Below are 18,164 nucleotides of genomic sequence, written 5' to 3' on the forward strand. Positions count from 1 at the left end.
TGGTCATGGGAATCTTCATGGTCATCAGCAAAAATGAGTATGAGGAATACTCACTAAATTCTGCCTTTTGCACTCATCAAGGAACATGAAACACCTAGGGCAAATCACTGAGCCTTAGTATTTCCATCTGTAGGGGGATAATGACTGCTGCTTCTTTCATGAAGTGCTTTGAGATTCATTTAAGATTGACTTTAGGTCACAAACAGGTATTTTTGCTTGGTGTGAATGAATCTGAGATGTAATAAACTTTAGTTACTTGTTTTCTCATTGGTTTGTAGCCCTCTGCTCCACATGAGCATACTGGAACGCTGATTTTACTCACTGAAGTAATATTTTTACAAAATGTAGTTCCATGGCTCTGTATAGAGAATGGCATTCAAATCAACAGAAAAAAAAAATTCATTTTCGGATATATTTAGTAGTAGATGCCACCAGATGGGAATATAGATGATGAGGAAACTAGAACCTCAATTTTTATTATCTGGTGCTGCAGTCCACCTACCTGAGTGTTTTCCCGTAATTTTTTTTTTTGTAATACCTCCTGTAACAAAACCTGGCACAACACTGCCTTCTCTTTAAATATTCCCTTTGTCAGTACAAGTAAATGCAAAATATGTTACATGTGGGGAAAGGAGTGGCAGGAAGCTCTATTTCACTTCTCTCTTCATCTCTGGAGATATTATAAATGCAAGAAAGCTGACACCTTCAATTATACCTTACCTATTCCAGAAGGAAAAAAAAAAAAAAAAAGGAGGGGGCAAAAAAATTTACTGTAATAAATCTCATGACCTCTAGTCAGGGAAAAAGAGAATTCTCAGATATCCATAACAAGCTGAGCAGTCTGCAGCAGCAGAAATTACAAGTGCTGCACACTGAACTAAATTCTCTGGCACTTTAAAGTGCACATTTCCCAGCTTTGCCCTTTCCACAGTATTCCACAGGGGCCACCCATAGCAACTGCTGATAAGGTCGTGTGCAGGATGGGTGATGAATCTGCCCTGATTTCACAAGGTTGTTGTGTCTGGTAACAGAAAATAGATATTTGTGTATCCTTGAGAGAAATCCTTAAAGGGGGATTACTCAGAACTGTGTGTATTCTCTGGTGGCAAACAAGACAAAGGGGGGAAAACACAGAGAAAAAAAAATAACTACTGAGTATTTGGTAAATACTTAGAATAAAATAGATTTTTATAAGGATCTTTAAAACAGTCACTGAGTAGTTTTTGCAACAGCAGCTTCAACATATGCATCCCTTTTTTACAGTGGTTTGGGATTTACCTTTTGCTCTTTTTTATCCCCACACACCCAAAAAATCTCCCCAAAACACCCTTCAGAACACCAACTGTGACATTTGGATTGAGGCAGAGGTCTCCAGCTGTTCAGAGCTCTGCATTTGGGTTCATGTTTTGAGACTGTGATGCAGCATACAGAAGAGCAGAGAAATTTAAACCAGAAAAGACCAAATCAATATGCTCCTCTATATTTAAAACTGGGGGGAAAAATTAAAAAAAAAAAAAGAAAACGAAAAAGAGAAAAAAATGAAAAATGTAGCCAATGTCTAAAACTGACTCCAGGGTTCTTCACTCTTCACACCCAGCATGTTTTGGTTTTGCAGTGTTTTAGAGACATCTTTGAGGCTTGAATCCAGATCAGGTGATCCTTAGTGCCTCCTTTTAAAAGCTCAGAGCCAAATCTCAGCTATTTGGTGAGGACAGAGTCAGTCTGGAGAAATATTTCACACAGTTTTGCCTCTCAAAAGTCCACGCTCAGCCAGGTTAGAGGAACGGCAGCAGAAATCACAGCAACTTTCCCTGTGCCAGGTTGGTGGCCTGAGAGGGTTGAACTGGCAGATTTTGGCACCTCCCATCATTGCAGGATGAAGTGTGATACAACACTGCCCATCTTTTATTCCAGAGGGAACCACATCTCACTGGGTTTGCCAAGCCAGAAAGGCCCTCCCTAGTAAATCAACCCTGTCTTACCCGTGGGACACAGTGCTCTACAGCAGCAGGGGATATGGCAAGCGAAATTAATTGTTTAAAAATGTGAAATATTCTTTTTGGTCCAAGGATGAGGAGGAATTGTTGGGATGAATCCAGAACTGAGGCATGTCTAGGGATGGAAATGGTTCCAGGGGAAGGGAGAAGAGGCTCTGAACAGTGAGATTTATTGTGCTGGGATATAGACTCCCAGAAGAAGAGGCTGAAGACACATTGCTGGAATTGCTTAACACCAGGTTGGACAAAACACTGGAGGATTTAGAGAGGTTATATAGTCACAGATTTTTAAGACTAGAAAGAGCCACTTAGTCAAACCTCCTGCATGACTCATGCCAGGGGATTTGCCTAAATGTATTCCTCTTCCAAGTCCAATAGCTGTCAGAAAAACACCCAGCCTAGTTTTAAAAGAAACTCCAAGGTCTAGAGAACCATTGATTTCTGTGTAAGGTGCTCTCATGATTATTTATACACCCTCTTAAAGTGTGAGCCATGTTTGTCATGTCAGTTTTCCTAACTTCTGTGTCTCTGCTGAACTAAGGCCCTTCTGTGGCCCTGCTGTCCCCATGTATTTTAATTCCATCTAATGTGTACCTCAGATGCTTCTAACACCAGACTCACCTCTGTTTTAGCCAGTGTCCCTCTCTCCTCAACCAACTCTTGGAAACACATTCTGCCAAACTCTTCCAATTCCAATCCTCCAAAATAAGCACATTTTGTAAAGAAAGATGCATAGCTTCACTCCCTTAGCAATGGGCAAGTGCACTTTGATATCTAAAATGAGTCCTGCTGCTTGTGATTTACCCTGTTTGCCAAGCTCCTTGGATTGGAGACTGCACCTTCAGTGCCAGTATTTTTATAGACTGACTCAACTCAAGCACGCAGTCAGCATTTAGGAGGAAGCAATGGCAGGGCTGGGAATAGTTTTGCTTCATCAACATGTATAGAGAAAAGAAATGTGGCTAAGTGAGTTACTAGAACAAAGGCAATTAAAAGGGCAAAGCTCTGAGGTGCTGGTAGAAGCACACCATGGATCTGTCTGGTCTGACGCCAGTCCCAAGTGGAGTTTGTGCACAGAAATCAGGCATTTGTGCACAGGTCCAGGGCTGTAAGGGTTTCTCCAGAGCAGATTCTCAGCATGGGATAGGCCACTTTTTACCTAGATGCTCTCCTGATGTCAGTTCTGCTCTGGATGCTAATCCCAGGCCTGAATTTATATTAAAACACTTCACATTTAGCCTGTGTGGGTGTGAGACTCGGGGCTCCATTTCACACCTGATTTGTTGGGTGAGAAACTAGAGAAGTTTCAGAGGTCATTTAAGCATTAAGTTGTGCTCAGTGTGTTTTGCAATCCTCCTTTCTAGATCACAGCTCCCTGCCCTTTCTTTTTCTGCTCTGTGCTGCTCTGGATTTATATGTGTAGAAGACAAATCTAAACTTGGTCAGGGCCCTAAAGTGATGCTGTTGTACCTTAATAAAACTGTATTTAGCCTGGTGATACTGTGAAAACTCTTGAAAATATCCTAAAAGTATAAAAGCAAAGGACAATTAAATATTGGGATCAGCTCCCAAATGGATTTGCACCAGAGATTCACACTTAATAAAATACAGAAAATTGCATTTTATTTTGGTACATAAATACTGGTGGTGGGGGACTGTGGCATTTAGAAGAGAGAATCACTCCACCAGAAAACTCACTTCAGCAAAATGATGCAGTCCAGTTGAGCCCTTTTTATGATCTGAGAAATGACTGTTTTTATAGCACACTAAATAAAACCTGCTATTTGAGCTGGAGGTTTATTAGTAAAGGTGATTTTGTCATAGTTGGGGAAGGAGGGAAGGAAGGAAAGATGAGGGATGAACATCAAAGCAGAGATAGGTGTCATTCAGGAAAAGCACAGCAATGTCCCAAAAATGCAGCACCTATCCCCATCACATCCCCTAGCACCACCAGAGAGACATTCTATGTCACCATTTTATTGTTTTTGTTGCTCCAGTACATTATTACAAGCCTGGTTAAATTTCCCCTACTGGGAAAGACTTGGCTATGGGTGTGGTGAGGAACCTGCAAAAACATCTGTATAGAAGAGTTATCTGCAGGGAGCCAGATCCAGGGGGTGGTAAAATTGGTTCTTATAGGAGAGCAGTCAGATTTAGCCAGGGCAGCTTGTGATTTTGCAGCTTCCCAAAATCACCCCTTCTATGGTCTTGAAGGAGGACTTGCAGCTGAGCATTTTTATTCCCACAGCACGTGTCCATGCCCCGGGACACGAGTCCTACTGCATGGGTGGGCATCCTTCTCCAAACCTGTCTTCCATCATTCTTTGAAGTTCCTATGGATTTAAAATCCCCTGACTGAAGAAAAAAATCTTCAACAACTGTGTCACAGAGGCATCATCTCTAGTCCAGAAACAGAGATGGATGTCTGCCACGCTTTGGCCTTTTCAAGGTGTAAAAGAAAATTTGCCCAGCTATCACTTCCTGGGTTTCTAGGGAAAAGGGGAGAGGAATCATTTTTATAAGGTAACAATGGTGAAAAATAGTCACATGTTATGGGGAAACCGGAGCATAAATCTCCTGAAGTCCCACTCATCCTGTGGGATGATTCCATTTGCCTTTTGCAAATGGAATAGGTTCCACTTCATGTCTGCTTGGACTGTTATAAGGCGTGCACTCAGTGTGCAAGGGAAGATGAGAGTGTTCCTATTCCCTTCTGTCCGAAAGGCAGGATTTTACTGGTGAAAACAAAGCAGAATCCCACTTTGCACTCTGATCTGAGACCAGCTTTTTGGGAGGGTCCAGAGCACATCCTGCCTCTGGATGTGTACACCCCGCAGCACCCACTGGCTCTGCACAGAGTGCAGTGGCTCTTTGGTGTGTGCCCAACAGAGCCCGAAATTCACCACGTATGACCTCTCTAGGCAGGCTTTGCAAAGGGAATGAACCTCCCACGTTTTGGTTCAGGTCACTGGAGTTCATCTGTTCACAGTGAATTTGCTGAAGGCACAAGTGATGCTCTCACTGAATTCATGGAACAGGACTCAGACCTTCATTCAGGGAAGTCAGAAGACACGTGTGTATTTGACCTGTCCTGCAAATTTTCAAAGGGTTTATAACCCAGCTGTTCCTGATAGATGTTCTGGCACATTTCTGGACTTTTTACCAATGCTGTTGCACATTTAATGCTTCATGCTAGACCTTAGCTGCAATCAGGATGCTTTGGAAGAATTAATCTGGCGGTCAGTAACTGCTAAATGAAGTGCATGCTAAAAGAATGATGAGCTAACTGACTGCAGCTCACAGCTTTTATGAGCTTCCCCAAATGCCTGTTTTCAGGTGAATTCAGCATCTCCTTGACATTTAAGGACTCAATTTATAATCAAATTATTTAACTCTAGTGGAAAGAATCACTGGCCTCGACGGAAAAGCCATTTATATTTCTCCCATCCCTCAGAAAAAAAAAAAAAAGAGTATTCAAGGTAATGCTGCAATTCCTATATTAAATGAAGGATAAAAGAAACCTTTCAATGCAAATTAAGAACTGCAGGCTTTTAAAAATTATAGCAGAAATTTAAAGTGCACAGCTGTTCACATCCTTATTTCCAGTTTAGCAATCTCAGACGTGCTGAGGGCAGCTGAGATGGTGAGGGGCCTTGAGGGGATCAGCTGAGGTCACTTGGTCTGTTTGGCTGGAGGAGACACAGGTCAGACTGCGGTGCAGTTACAGCTTCCTCATAAAGGGAAGAGGAGGGGCAGGCACTGCTCTCTGCTCTGTGGTGACCACTGCCAGGACCTGAGGGAATGGCCTGAGGCTGAGCCAGGGGAGGTTTGGGCTGGATATCAGGAAATGTTCTTCACCAAGAGGGTGGTTGGGAGCTGGAACAGCTCCCCAGGGAGCGGTCACAGCACCAAACCTGACAGACCTCCAGAAGAGTTTCTACAATGTTCCCAGGCACAAGGAGGGATTGTTGGGTTGTCCTGTGCAGGGGCAGGAGTTTGACTCAATGATCCCTTCCAACTCACCCTATTCTGCCATTTTGGGATTCTGGGATTAACATCCTCAAAAACACAAGTCTTTCAGAGATTAGTACCCCTTACTGCTCCTATTTCTGCAGGTCCCAGTCTGTCCTGGGATCCTTCTGCTGTTTTGTTGTGGCTGAGCCACTGTGCACAGGTGCATTGTCCTCTACAGCTTGAAATTACAGACTAAAGTAGAAGAGCAAGATGAGGTGGAAACTTGGACAAGCAACCTCATAGTGACACACTGGTGAGAGCAGGTAGAGGTCCACAGAATTAACCATTCCTGAATGGATGGAAGTATGTTTTATATATGAATAATAAAGCCTTAATATCACTCCTGAAGGCAGTAAAGTTCATTAGCAAGTGTTTTGAACAAATGAAAGCACTCAGCTCAGCAAAGGTGCCTTGCTCTGGAAGCCCTGGCTTTGTGGATGTGATGTCTGAAACACTTGCCTAAAAATCCTTGCACTGGCTTGAGGCCAAACCAGGACAAACCAGGGTGATCTCAGCAGTTGAACAGGGAAAATTGTATGAGTCCTGTTGTAGTCCACCTTAGCTGGTGCCCAGTTGTTCTCTCCCAGCTGCCTAAACCGAGGTGGCAAACAGTGTTATGGTTAAACACGATATTTAAACTGCATTGTTGTGTCGGCAATGATGGGTTCTTTGTTGGAGATGACAGAAAAATCCCATTGTTTAGAGTTTTCCCAGACTCAGTGCTTAGTACAAAGCTCTGAAAAGCACAGGGTTGTTTAAACATTTGATAAAGAAAATATGTGCAGCAATGGGTCTATTCCACCAGTAAGGAGCAGATCAGCCTGCAGCGCCAAATCCTACCTTTATAAATTCAACATGTTGCTGCAATTTGACAAAATAAAATCCTCTGTCCCTCCATGTGGAAAATAGAAGTGTCTGCAAAGCAGCAGAAGATTGAAACAGTGTGCAAATTATTCAGTTTAAAGCTGGTAGCAAAATGAATTTGGAACAACTTTGGAATTTCTGAATTACTTAGAAAATCAAGACGCTTTACCAGGAATGCATGAAAAATTACAATTCACAACCATGTGAGCATCTTTGTACTGTTCAGTAATCTCTGCATTGATTTGTCTTTTCCTTGGATAAGTGCTTTAGACAAGGTATTCTCAAAGCAATCATGATGCCAAAGCCTGAACTTCAGCTTCTCTGTATTAACACAATCACACAAACACACTCCACAGTCTGGGATGTTTTGTTTGGTGAATGGACACAAAGAGGTGCTGCTTGGCTTTTAATTAACCCACTCCCACCCCATGCTGTGTTGTGCTCTCATGGGCATTTTTGCATTAATTCCTGCCTCTCTTTGTATGCCAAATGAATGTTCAGGGGTTGGAACTAGATTATCTTTAAGGTCCCTTCGAACCCAAACCATTCTCTGATTCTGAGATCCACACTCTTGAGTGTGATGGTTGTTTGGGCTTTGTGCTCTTTGAGACCCTGGGAGCTGTAGAAGGAATAAAACTCTGGGAGCGACAAATTTGCAACAGTACTCTGGAAAATGCCCTATTTTGGAAACCTGTCAATTAATTTTATGTTACTGTCGCTGATGTGTTTTCTATTGGTGTGTCACTTTTAATTAAAGCTCCTACATGAGAACTAGATTCAGCGTAGTTCCTCAGCAGACTCCACTGTTTGTGGTTTCAGCGAGTGTCCTTTTCTGTTTTGTATCCCTCATCCGTGCCCGGAGTCACTGAGGGCCTGAAGAAATTCCTAAGACCATTTCAGAGACTCGCAGTTATGAACTGACTTGACTTGATCACAGGCTCCTCACGCCTCATGTCCATGACTGCTCAACCTGTAAGTCATCAGGCCAGAGTTATATTTGCCTGAGCCTGCTGTCTCCTCCGCTTGGCATCTTTTATTTACAGGGTAATTCTGCCCTGGGAAAGCTCAGTGCGCTCACCAAAAGACATGAAATATCTCCAACCTGTAGCTCTGATTAGAGCCTGCAAGTGAGCAGTTTACAGCCGTCCCATTGGGACACAAGGGGAAATGCTCAATTTTGAGCAAAAGTATGAACTGAGCCAGGATTATTTATTCATGTGTTGGAGCTAGAAATCTCAGGTTTTTTCTTTCTTTCAAAGGGTTTTTTCTTCTCTAGCAACATGTGTTCATGCACGACTAGGAAGCAGAAACTAAAGAGAAAGCTTTTTCAAGGGGAACAAATAATTTGGAGGTTCTCCAGTTTTTTAGGAACTCAGGACAAGAACAGAGAATGATTTTTCAGAATGCCAATTGCATTTTCAGTCAGGGCCTGCAGATTTATTCATTCAGCCTGGAACATCTCAGGCTGACAGTTTGCTAGACTCCAAAGTTCTGTTATCAGGATTGTCTGGAGTACTTTTGGGTATAAACCCAAGTTAAGCAGCTCTGAATTCAGGCCTGCCTTCCCTCTGAGCTGGGTACAAGGAAGGTCCAGTCTGCATGAAGCATCTCTGCCATGGCGAACTTCTGTGCCTGAGCTAAAACTCTCCTCTGCATGGTTAGGGGACAGCACCAGGGGATGCAGCACCTTTCCAGCTCACGAGGAAAAACAGAGCAAGTGTCCCCATACATCACAGCTTCACCCCATGGGTTTCCAATGAGATTCTGCTCCTAGGTGGCAAAATTGACACCAAAAATGCTTGCAAGTTCCTAGACCACACAGAGGTTTTATGTGATGTTTTGATTTGTTCAGATTTGCTCTTGCTGGTGAGGCAGGGGTGGCCCTGAGATAAAAGAAAGGACTTCCCAATACCCTGTTTTAAGTGACATTATGCATTTAGGGAAGACTTTCCTCCTCTTCTTTTATTTTTTCTTTTTTTTTCAATTTTGTTTCCATCCCTGTGAAGAAGATAACAAAGGATGGCATGTCCTCAGAGCACACTGATGTGTCACTGTGGATGCCAATCCCCACAGACGCTCCTGATGTTATTAATTTTTAAAACAAACTTGCTGATTGAGGTTCTGACTGCCTTTAAATTGTCTCTACAAGGAGACTGTGTACTAATTAACCCACAGAAACAATCAATGATGTACCTTTTTCAAGTTTCAGGGTGATTAGAATATGAAAATGAAGAGCACAATGGTGCAGATGTTTTAAAATCACAGCAGACAGCAATTAGTGACATGGGAACCAGCTGCTTATCTCTCCAGATAAAGCCTCTTAATAGGGAATTACACTTGAGGAGCCATTACACAGATGGATCTGCGAATGATTTAAAGAGGGGGCGTTGTAATATTAACTTTGATTTGCAAGCCAGATTCTTGACAAGCTTTATGTGTGTTACCTCCTAAAAAAGGTGCATTTGGAGTAGGAGGAAACCATCCCTTTAATAACACAGATTTTTTTTTCAGATGTTGGATTTTCTAAATGTATATTTTATTATAATTTTTTTTAAGTTTTATTTTTTTAATTTGGATTTTTTTCGTATTATATTACCAGACCATTGATTTTGTTGTTGTCATCTGCCCTCAGTTTTTGCATTTGGATTGGAAGCAGCATGTGAGAACGAGTATGCAGACTGAAGCATCCTTAAAAAGAGTCCCTGGGGGATGGATTCTGCTGCTGGGTACTCCTTGCAGAGCAGGGTGCTGCCCCTCCTGGGGCTGGCTCAGCATCATCTCCTCAGCTGCAAGGGCTGCATACCAGAATAAAACTGCTTTGGGGGCTAATCACATCTGCAGGTGCAGGGCTGCTCAGGACTGGAGGGACAGCATAAAACACACAGCATAAAACCTCTTCATGTCTGTGGCCAGTGATCACCAGTGTATGGGATCTGTGCTGCTCACAGGTCTGCCCACCACTGCCAAAGCTGAGGGCTGAAACTCACCGGTTTGTCATTCAAATCTTATTCTACTAATAAGAGGATGCTAATCTTATTCTACTAATAAGAGGATTGGAATCTTATTCTTATAGTCTAAGATTTAGACATGCGCTGGATCAGGTTGCTCAAACCTTTTTGCAGTTACAAAAGCTATCACCTTCTTTTTGTTGTATTTTGTTTTCTTTAAAGGAAAGTTGGGACTATTAAACCTACTAAAAACATTCTCTTCATATACTAAACTGTATATGAAGAGAAATATTGACCAAGTATGCTGAGTTGTAGTAAAATTACGTGAGTTAATTTACACTTCTACTTCCACAAAAGAAGAAGGAGCAGACTCTCAGTGCAGAATAGCTGGCCGTGGAAGAAAATCCCATTTAATGAAAGGGCAAATGACAAGCAGAGTCCAGCACTGAAGTTTGAAGCATTTTTAGGGTCTTATAAACCAAAAAGTAAATAAAGATAAATCCTTCTGTTTTCATGAAAAAAAGCCCACTCTTCTTGACGTTGGTCTCGGCTGGCTGCCACAGGAACTCTATTTGAGCCAACAGCCCCATGGAGCTGGAGTATATTACATACTTACTGACAAATAAAGTAAAGAATTTGGGTGAAAGGTATCAAGATATCAGTTTCTTAAGATTCCCTTACCATCCTGACAGGTCTGACATCTCTGTCAGCTCAGCAGAGTCTTGGCTTAGCTGAGCTAGGCCTTATTGGCTTTTTGGGATGGGGCTCACACAGCAGGGAAAATTGAGGCCTAAGCATTAGGACCAATGGGATCAAACAGCAACCCAGATGAATACATGGGGAATAAAATACACTTGGCCACATTACTTTCAACTGATTTAGTAGTGCTTTTAGGTAAACAGTCCCCACATATCCATTTCAGCCCCTGAAACCCAACCTGCTGCAGCAGAATTGTCTCTAGTCATTGTGCTGGAGAGGAATTATTTTTGGGTGGTATGGATGTGTCTGGCAAGGCAGAGCCAATAAACATTTCACTGGAAGAAGCTCCATGAGGAAACCCAGCAGACTGTAATGTGCCTGGGCAGATATATAGTCCTGACATCCTGCTTAGGAAATGGAGTCCCCTGATCCTGCAGACTGGTCATTTTTTGAAGGCCTGTTGAAATTGGAGTGCTTATCTGCGTGATTAAATGCCTCCAGAGCTGGCACCTTTGATGACATAGGCATATCTTCCTCATGAATTTTAAGATCGATGTGGTGGTGGCCTGTGCTGCTGGAGCAATGACAGGGCTATCATTAGGGATGTGCTGGGAGTTGCATCATCACTGTGTAATGCACAGGCCAAAGAAATGGGGCTGGAGGAGCCAAGCCCATATATCAGCATTCATCGCTGATCTATAGCTGCCCTCTCCACTCTGAGCCCTTATTAACTGCCTTAAAATACAGATCAGAGATTATTGCTCCTTCTAGACCATGGATCTCCATGTGTGTGATAGATATGGAGGGAGTAGGATGTTGCCAGAGCGCGATGTGTTTTTGTTCCCTGCTGTAACCTTCCTTCTTATTTTTATCTTTTTTTTTTTCTTTTCCAAATGAAATCCTTAAAATACAGATCAGAGATTATTGCTCCTTCTAGACCATGGATCTCCATGTGTGTGATAGATATTGGAGGGAGTGGATGTTGCCAGAGCGCGATGTGTTTTTGTTCCCTGCTGTAACCTTCCTTCTTATTTTTATCTTTTTTTTTTTTCTTTTCCAAATGAAATGTTTCAGGTCATTTAGTTTCACAGCTCAGCACTTGGAAGTAACGTGGGTGTAAGAAGCTGGTTTGGCTGCGGGGATCTGTACAGGAACAGCCTGGCCCTGCCTCAGTGTGGGTGCTGGGGCCCGAGAGAGGCCTCAGCCCAGCATTTCCAGGGCTTCTTCCCATCACGAGTTGGGGAGATGAAGTTTTGTGTAAGGCTAGTGTGAAGCACAGCCATCTCCCCCTGGGACATCACCAGGGCATGGCCTGCCCACCTCATTGTGCCAGGACACCCAGCCTAGTGGGAGAAGTCCAGGTGGCCCAGGCAAAATGGATCTCAGGAGCTCTGGGATCAATTTAAAATAATTAAAATAAAACAAGCCGTAAAACTCCAGTGCTGGTGCTGCTAGTTTCCCCTCCCTGGACCCATCTCAAGATATGGAAGTGGATGGGCCCCCTTTTCTGAAGAAGGGCATCAGTGTGGGTTGTGTCCTCTGTGTGCTGCAGGGCTCCTGTGTGGGAGGCCACTGTGAGGAAGAGGAGGAGAAGGATTAATTCCCCAAGGGCTGTTTATGCTTTCAGCTCTTTTCTCAGGCTGAGGAAACCGGGTGTCGCTCACCCACAACATCTGCAGCTCCACCACAGCTGCATGCTTTCGTTCTCTCACTCCACAATTCCTGGAAATCTCTGTTTTCCCTGAGCATGGCTGGCCCATGTGTGTGACAGCTGAACTATCCACAGGATTTAAGACTCCCTGATTGCTGCTCAGACAATGGACCAGAACAACTTCATCATTATTGCCTACTCCAGAAAAGCCAAATGTCTATATTTATATGGGCATGAAAGATAGCTCAGCATCAATTTGTCAATAATGTGCATGTTTAGTGGCCACTAAATAATGTGCCATGGGCTTGAGGTTGTCTTTTCAAACTTCTCTGAAGTTGCTCAGAACTAAGGATGCCTAATTTTCCCAGTTCAGAGCCCTCTTATTCCCTTTTGCCTGCTTGCCCCAAAATTTGTATTGCAAACACCCCAAAGGGGGATCTAATGGGCTACTGATAGAAACTTAATTGCAACAGGGTGTTTGTAGGAACGCAAGACACACTGTATTTATTATGTACTTTTCTTTCCTTGGTTTTGTTTTTATCTTCAGTCTCATCATTTATTTGACATTCACAACAGTGTCAGTAGTTTGTGCAAAAGCAGTTGTATGGTCTGACCCAGACCTTTACAAAATAAAGCTGCAAAATCAAAAAAAAAAAAAAAAAAAACAACAAAACAGATCAAGCAAAGAAAGTAAAAAACAAATAGATACTTTTTCTTTAAAAGGAAAAAGTTACAGCTGAAGTAAACAATTTTTTTTTTAGCTGGAGGCCCACCAAGAGAAAAACAGTAGAGTTTCTTTTGCTCTGTAAGAGTCTTCAGCATAATTCTGCCCTTGCTGTAACCTCTGCGGCTTGAAGAGCTTCTGTCAGAGTAGAAATCATGTTGAAAATATCTCTCACCAACATTGCAAATAGCAGAGTTTTAAAATGGAAAGGGAGTAAGGCAAATCTTGAACCTGCCAAGTGTGCCTCACACACTTGATGCTATGCATATGATTTTAAGCACTAAGTATGCGGGGATGGCTTCCATGTGGAAATTCAAGTAAATCTTTGCAGAATCTGCCTTCACAGGGAAGTGGACCCATGGGTTTTCCTCTTGTTTGTTGCAACTTCCAAGACAATTTTGCAGTTTTCTTGTTTACAATAATGAGTTTAATTGCTGCTGTTGAGCCTCAAGTTCTGAGTGATTATTTTTCAGGAAAAAGGCATTCTCACCAGGAGGTTGAGTTGCACCATTCATCCATTGAAAGGGGATATTTCACTTGTGTTTTAAATTAAAAATCAATAGAATATGTTCCCTTAGTAATTTTGCATTTATAGAAATATTTCCACTGTTTTTAGAGTAGGGAAACCAAACAAAACTTGTTTACTGTGCATGAAATCTAAATGCAAATTTGGCTCAAGTATAGGAAGATTTTATAAAGGTTCCTAACTCTTACAAAATCACTGTTGTTATTCACTGCATAAATAAAGAGCTGCAACCAGTGGTTATGAATGGGCTGCTAAACTAATTTTATTTTTTCCTGTTTATTTTCTGCTCCCTTCCAGGTTTATGACAGGCCACAAAAACATTCTGCTCTGCACTATGATCCGGGCCTCCAACAAGACTTCACCAGTGACACCTTAAAATCAAAACACCAGCAGAAAAGTAGCAACCAGCACCACCTTGACTGGTCAGCGAGCTCCGACACTGGACCCGCTTCTCAGAGCTGCTTCATCAACACAGAGCCCAGCAGAGAAGCAATTAGTGCCACCAAGGTCTCTGCTCTGGAGCCAGGAGTTTCCTACAGCAAATCCCAGGCCAAGAAGTCCTGCAGCAGCAGCAGCAGCAGCTCGTGGGGGCAGCTGTCAGTCAGTAGTAAGGAGCTGGCAATTTGCAGCACAGTCCCATCTCCCAACAGCATCAGCACGGCCACCCAGCCCAGCAATGCCTCCGAGTGCAATGGGCTTTTGCCTCTTGGAGATCAAGAGGGAGCTGTGCAGCTGGAGGCCCCTGATCAGCCCACTGGAAGTACGAAGAAGAAGTCCAGCAAGAAGGACTTGATGAGCCAAACCATGCAAACCACAGATATGGAATGGGTAAAGAGTGCTCAGAAAGCATTTGACAGCAAATCCCATGACAGCATGGAAGGGAAAAAGGAGTCTTACTCGATGGACAGCATGTTGGATATGTCACCCTCGAAGCAGAATCCCGTTTCTGCCGGCACTTGTGAAAGTGACACCAATCACGTACGAATTACTATCCCAATAAAGTCTCCGACAACAGATGTGTCTGGCCACAAAAGGAAAAAGAGGCAATCCATTAAATCCTCCATAGAGAAAACTATCCAGGAGAAAAGCCTACCTTCTGTGCTTGCCTTGAGCAGTGAAATGGCAAACAGGACCAGCTCTCAACCAGAGGGGAGTAAAAAAGATCTTCGAGCCACAAAGCCAGGGAAAGTGATTGAAAATGAGTCCCCCTTAGTAGCAATTGACAGTGGTGTGTTCACAGACAAAGCGTCCCCCAACAGTGCTGCCCGACCCAGAAAACCTCTACCTGTGACATCCACTCTCCTACCCACCAATCTTTCCTCAGCTGGCAAGTTACCTGACATCCAGCACCCCAAACATGCAGCTAAGCGTCGGTGGACCTGCAGCAAACCTAAATCTATTATTCGGGAAACCTCCCTGACGACGTCTGAGAAGCTGATGGTGGAGCCTCCTTCAGCCTATCCCATCACACCATCCAGCCCTCTGTATACCAATACAGACAGTCTTACTGTGATCACACCTGTCAAGAAAAAAAGAGGACGACCAAAGAAACAGCCTTTGCTCACTGTTGAAACCATTCACGAGGGGACCTCCACCAGCCCAGTGAGCCCAATCAATCGTGAATTTCCAGGAACAAAGAAAAGGAAGAGGAGAAGGAATCTGGCCAAGTTTGCCCAGATGGTTCCAGGAGAGGACAAGTCCATCAGTGAACTCAAATTTCACAAAAAGGTCGGGAAACTTGGGGTCTTGGATAAGAAGACCATCAAGACCATTAATAAAATGAAAACCCTCAAGAGGAAGAACATTCTCAATCAGATCTTGTCCTCCTGCTCCAGCTGCATAGCTCTGAAAGCAAAAGTCCAGACCCTGTTTAGTGTTGGGCCAACCACCATTGATGCTAGACTAGGGAAGCAGATCAATGTCAGCAAGAGGGGGACTATCTACATTGGTAAAAAACGGGGCAGAAAGCCAAGAGCAGAGCTGCAGCCTCAGATAGAAGAACCTAAGACAGCCATCAAGCACTCAAGGCCTGTTTTCAGCCAGCCAGAAAACCCAGCAGTGCCTTCCAACCTGCAGTCACTTGTGGCATCGTCACCAGCAGCTATTCATCCGCTTTCAACACAATTAGTGGGGATCAACGGCAACCTCAGCCCTGCAAGCACTGAAACTAATTTTTCAGAGTTAAAAACTATGCCAAATCTTCAACCTATCAGTGCTCTTCCTCCAAAAACCCAGAAAGGAATGCACCGTAAAACTTGGAAGCTGTCTCCACCCTGGTTAATGGCTAATTCACCTTCTCACCTCTGTGAAATAGGTTCTCTGAAAGAAGTCACACTGTCGCCAGTGAGTGAGTCTCACAGCGAGGAAACCATCCCGAGTGACAGTGGGATAGGTACAGACAACAACAGTACCTCTGACCAAGGCGAGAAAAGCTCAGAATCACGCCGGAGATACTCCTTTGATTTCTGCACCCTGGACAATCCAGAGGCTATCCCATCTGACACCAGCACAAAGAACAGGCATGGTCACCGGCAGAAGCATCTCATTGTGGATAACTTTCTCTCTCACGAAAGTATTAAAAAGCCAAAGCACAAGAGGAAAAGGAAAAGCCTGCAGAACAGAGATGACCTCCAGTTTCTGGCAGACCTTGAGGAACTCATCAATAAGTTTCAAGTGTTCAGGATTTCTCATAAAAGTTATATATTTTATCATGAAAATCCATATCCCAACATCTTCAGGATTAATTTTGGTCACTACTACCCTGTGCCATATATCCAGTATGACCCATTGCTCTATCTTCGCAGGACCTCTGATATGAAGTCCAAGAAGAAGCGTGGTAGACCTGCCAAAACCAATGACACCATGACAAAGGTGCCTTTTTTACAAGGGTTCGGTTACCCTATTCCCAGTGGGAGTTACTATGCACCCTATGGAATGCCTTACACATCAATGCCTATGATGAATCTTGGTTACTACGGTCAGTATCCAGCTCCTTTGTACCTGTCTCACACGCTTGGAGCGGCTTCCCCATTTATGAGACCTACCGTGCCCCCACCCCAATTCCATGCAAGCTCTCACATGAAGATGTCCACCACTGCCAAACACAAAGCAAAACACGGAGTGCACCTGCAAACCCCTGTGGGAATGGGCCTTGGAGACATGCAGTCCTCCTTGGCTCCTCCGAAGGTTGGAGGAACAAGCCTTTCAAGTGGCCGACTTCACAAGAGGAAACACAAACATAAGCACAAGCATAAGGACGAGCGGATACTGGGGACTCACGAGGATCTGAGTGGTCTCTTTGCTAGCAAGTCCACTGGCTTCTCCAGCCACGCCATCAACGAGAGGCTGAGTGGCTCAGACAAAGACCTGTCCTTGCTCAACGAGAAGAGCAAGCACAAGGAGAAGCAGAAGCACCAGCATTGTGAAACCGGGCACAAAGGCTCAAAGAGTAACTTTGAAGTGGATACGCTGTCTACGCTATCACTTTCTGATGCCCAGCAGTGGTCACAGAGTAAAGATAAAAGCGACTCAAGCAGTGATCCCATTGACTCTTGCACAAAGAGATACTCTGGTAATACTGAGAGTAATGGAAGGTCAGAGTCCCTGGACATGTTTGGTGAAATAAATTCCTCAAGTGAGAAGCGGGACAATGATGCAAGTGGGAATAAAAGAAGAAGCTTTGAAGGCTTTGGAACTTACAGGGAAAAGGACATTCAGCCCTTCAAGACAAATAGGAAGGACAGAAGTACTTTTGATTCTTCAGCCTCTTCAGGTAAGCTTTGTTTTATTCTATTTTACTTTGATTATATGCTGGACTTGAATGTCAGTGCTGAACAAAGAGGGACTCACCATTTACAGCAAATACATTTATGAGATAATAACTTTTCTGGCTTTTGTAACTGACTGTCATTCTTCATCCAAACTTAGGGGAGATCAACAAGAAAGTTGGTCACATCTTAACCCCAAAGTTTTACAAGTCTTCTAGTTGTTACGCAGCGCTTTTATAAATATTTGTCCTGCCTTCACTTATCTCTCTTGTTGCACTTCTTCCTAAAATCTGTCCATTGAATTCTGCAACAGCAGCAATTGTAATATCTGCTGGCAAGGTGGTCATCCCTCTACTCAGTGTCTAACATCACAGGATCAAAGTCACTGTCCAGCATTTGGGAAGAGAGCGGAGAGTCTCTGCTCTGGCCCTTAAAGTGACCAAAACCCATTTGTTGATGGGGTGGACCAGACAGGTGGGAAGGTGTGAAGCTGTGTCTGTGTCCCATTAATGTGTTCTACTGCTGGTCCAGAGGCATCCACCATGGTGATGGCTGGGCTGAATATTTAGAGATCCTGGGTACAGTCCTAATGTAAATCTGTCACTTCCAGTCCACAGGTGTCATGTAAAATAAATATCCTGAGCACTGAGGGCTGTGGGAAGGGACTGGTGTCATGGAAACAAACCCTCTCCAATGGACTCTGAAGAGTTTTAGGTCTCATGACTTGGAAATATAAGCTGGGTAGATGAAGAGGGAGGAAGCTCCTTTCAGCTGCTAAGGACATCTGTTCCTCTCCTGCAGAGTGGGGAAAAAGGGAATCTGAATCTTGCCGGAGAGAGTGAATTGTACTTTACAATAGGGAGCTGCTTTTGTGATGACACAGAGGCAGGTGTTTTGGTGCATTACAAATGAATTTAGCTTGGGAGCAAGCCCAGTGCTTCTACACCATCAGATATTTATCACAAAGCAGATTT

The 18,164-nt window shown here is 43.6% G+C and overlaps 1 protein-coding gene across 1 annotated transcript in view; it reads left to right on the forward strand.

Annotated features, from left to right (window-relative positions):
• SETBP1 (SET binding protein 1) overlaps positions 1 to 18,164 on the forward strand; it is a 251,868-nt gene that overhangs the window by 154,902 nt on the left and 78,802 nt on the right. The window contains 1 exon segment of the mRNA XM_005431644.2: positions 13,721 to 17,195. Coding sequence (XP_005431701.2) covers positions 13,721 to 17,195 — 3,475 coding nt within the window.

The sequence above is a fragment of the Geospiza fortis genome, unplaced genomic scaffold (assembly GCF_000277835.1).
Source record: "Geospiza fortis unplaced genomic scaffold, GeoFor_1.0 scaffold488, whole genome shotgun sequence".
Taxonomy (NCBI): Eukaryota; Metazoa; Chordata; class Aves; order Passeriformes; family Thraupidae; genus Geospiza; species Geospiza fortis.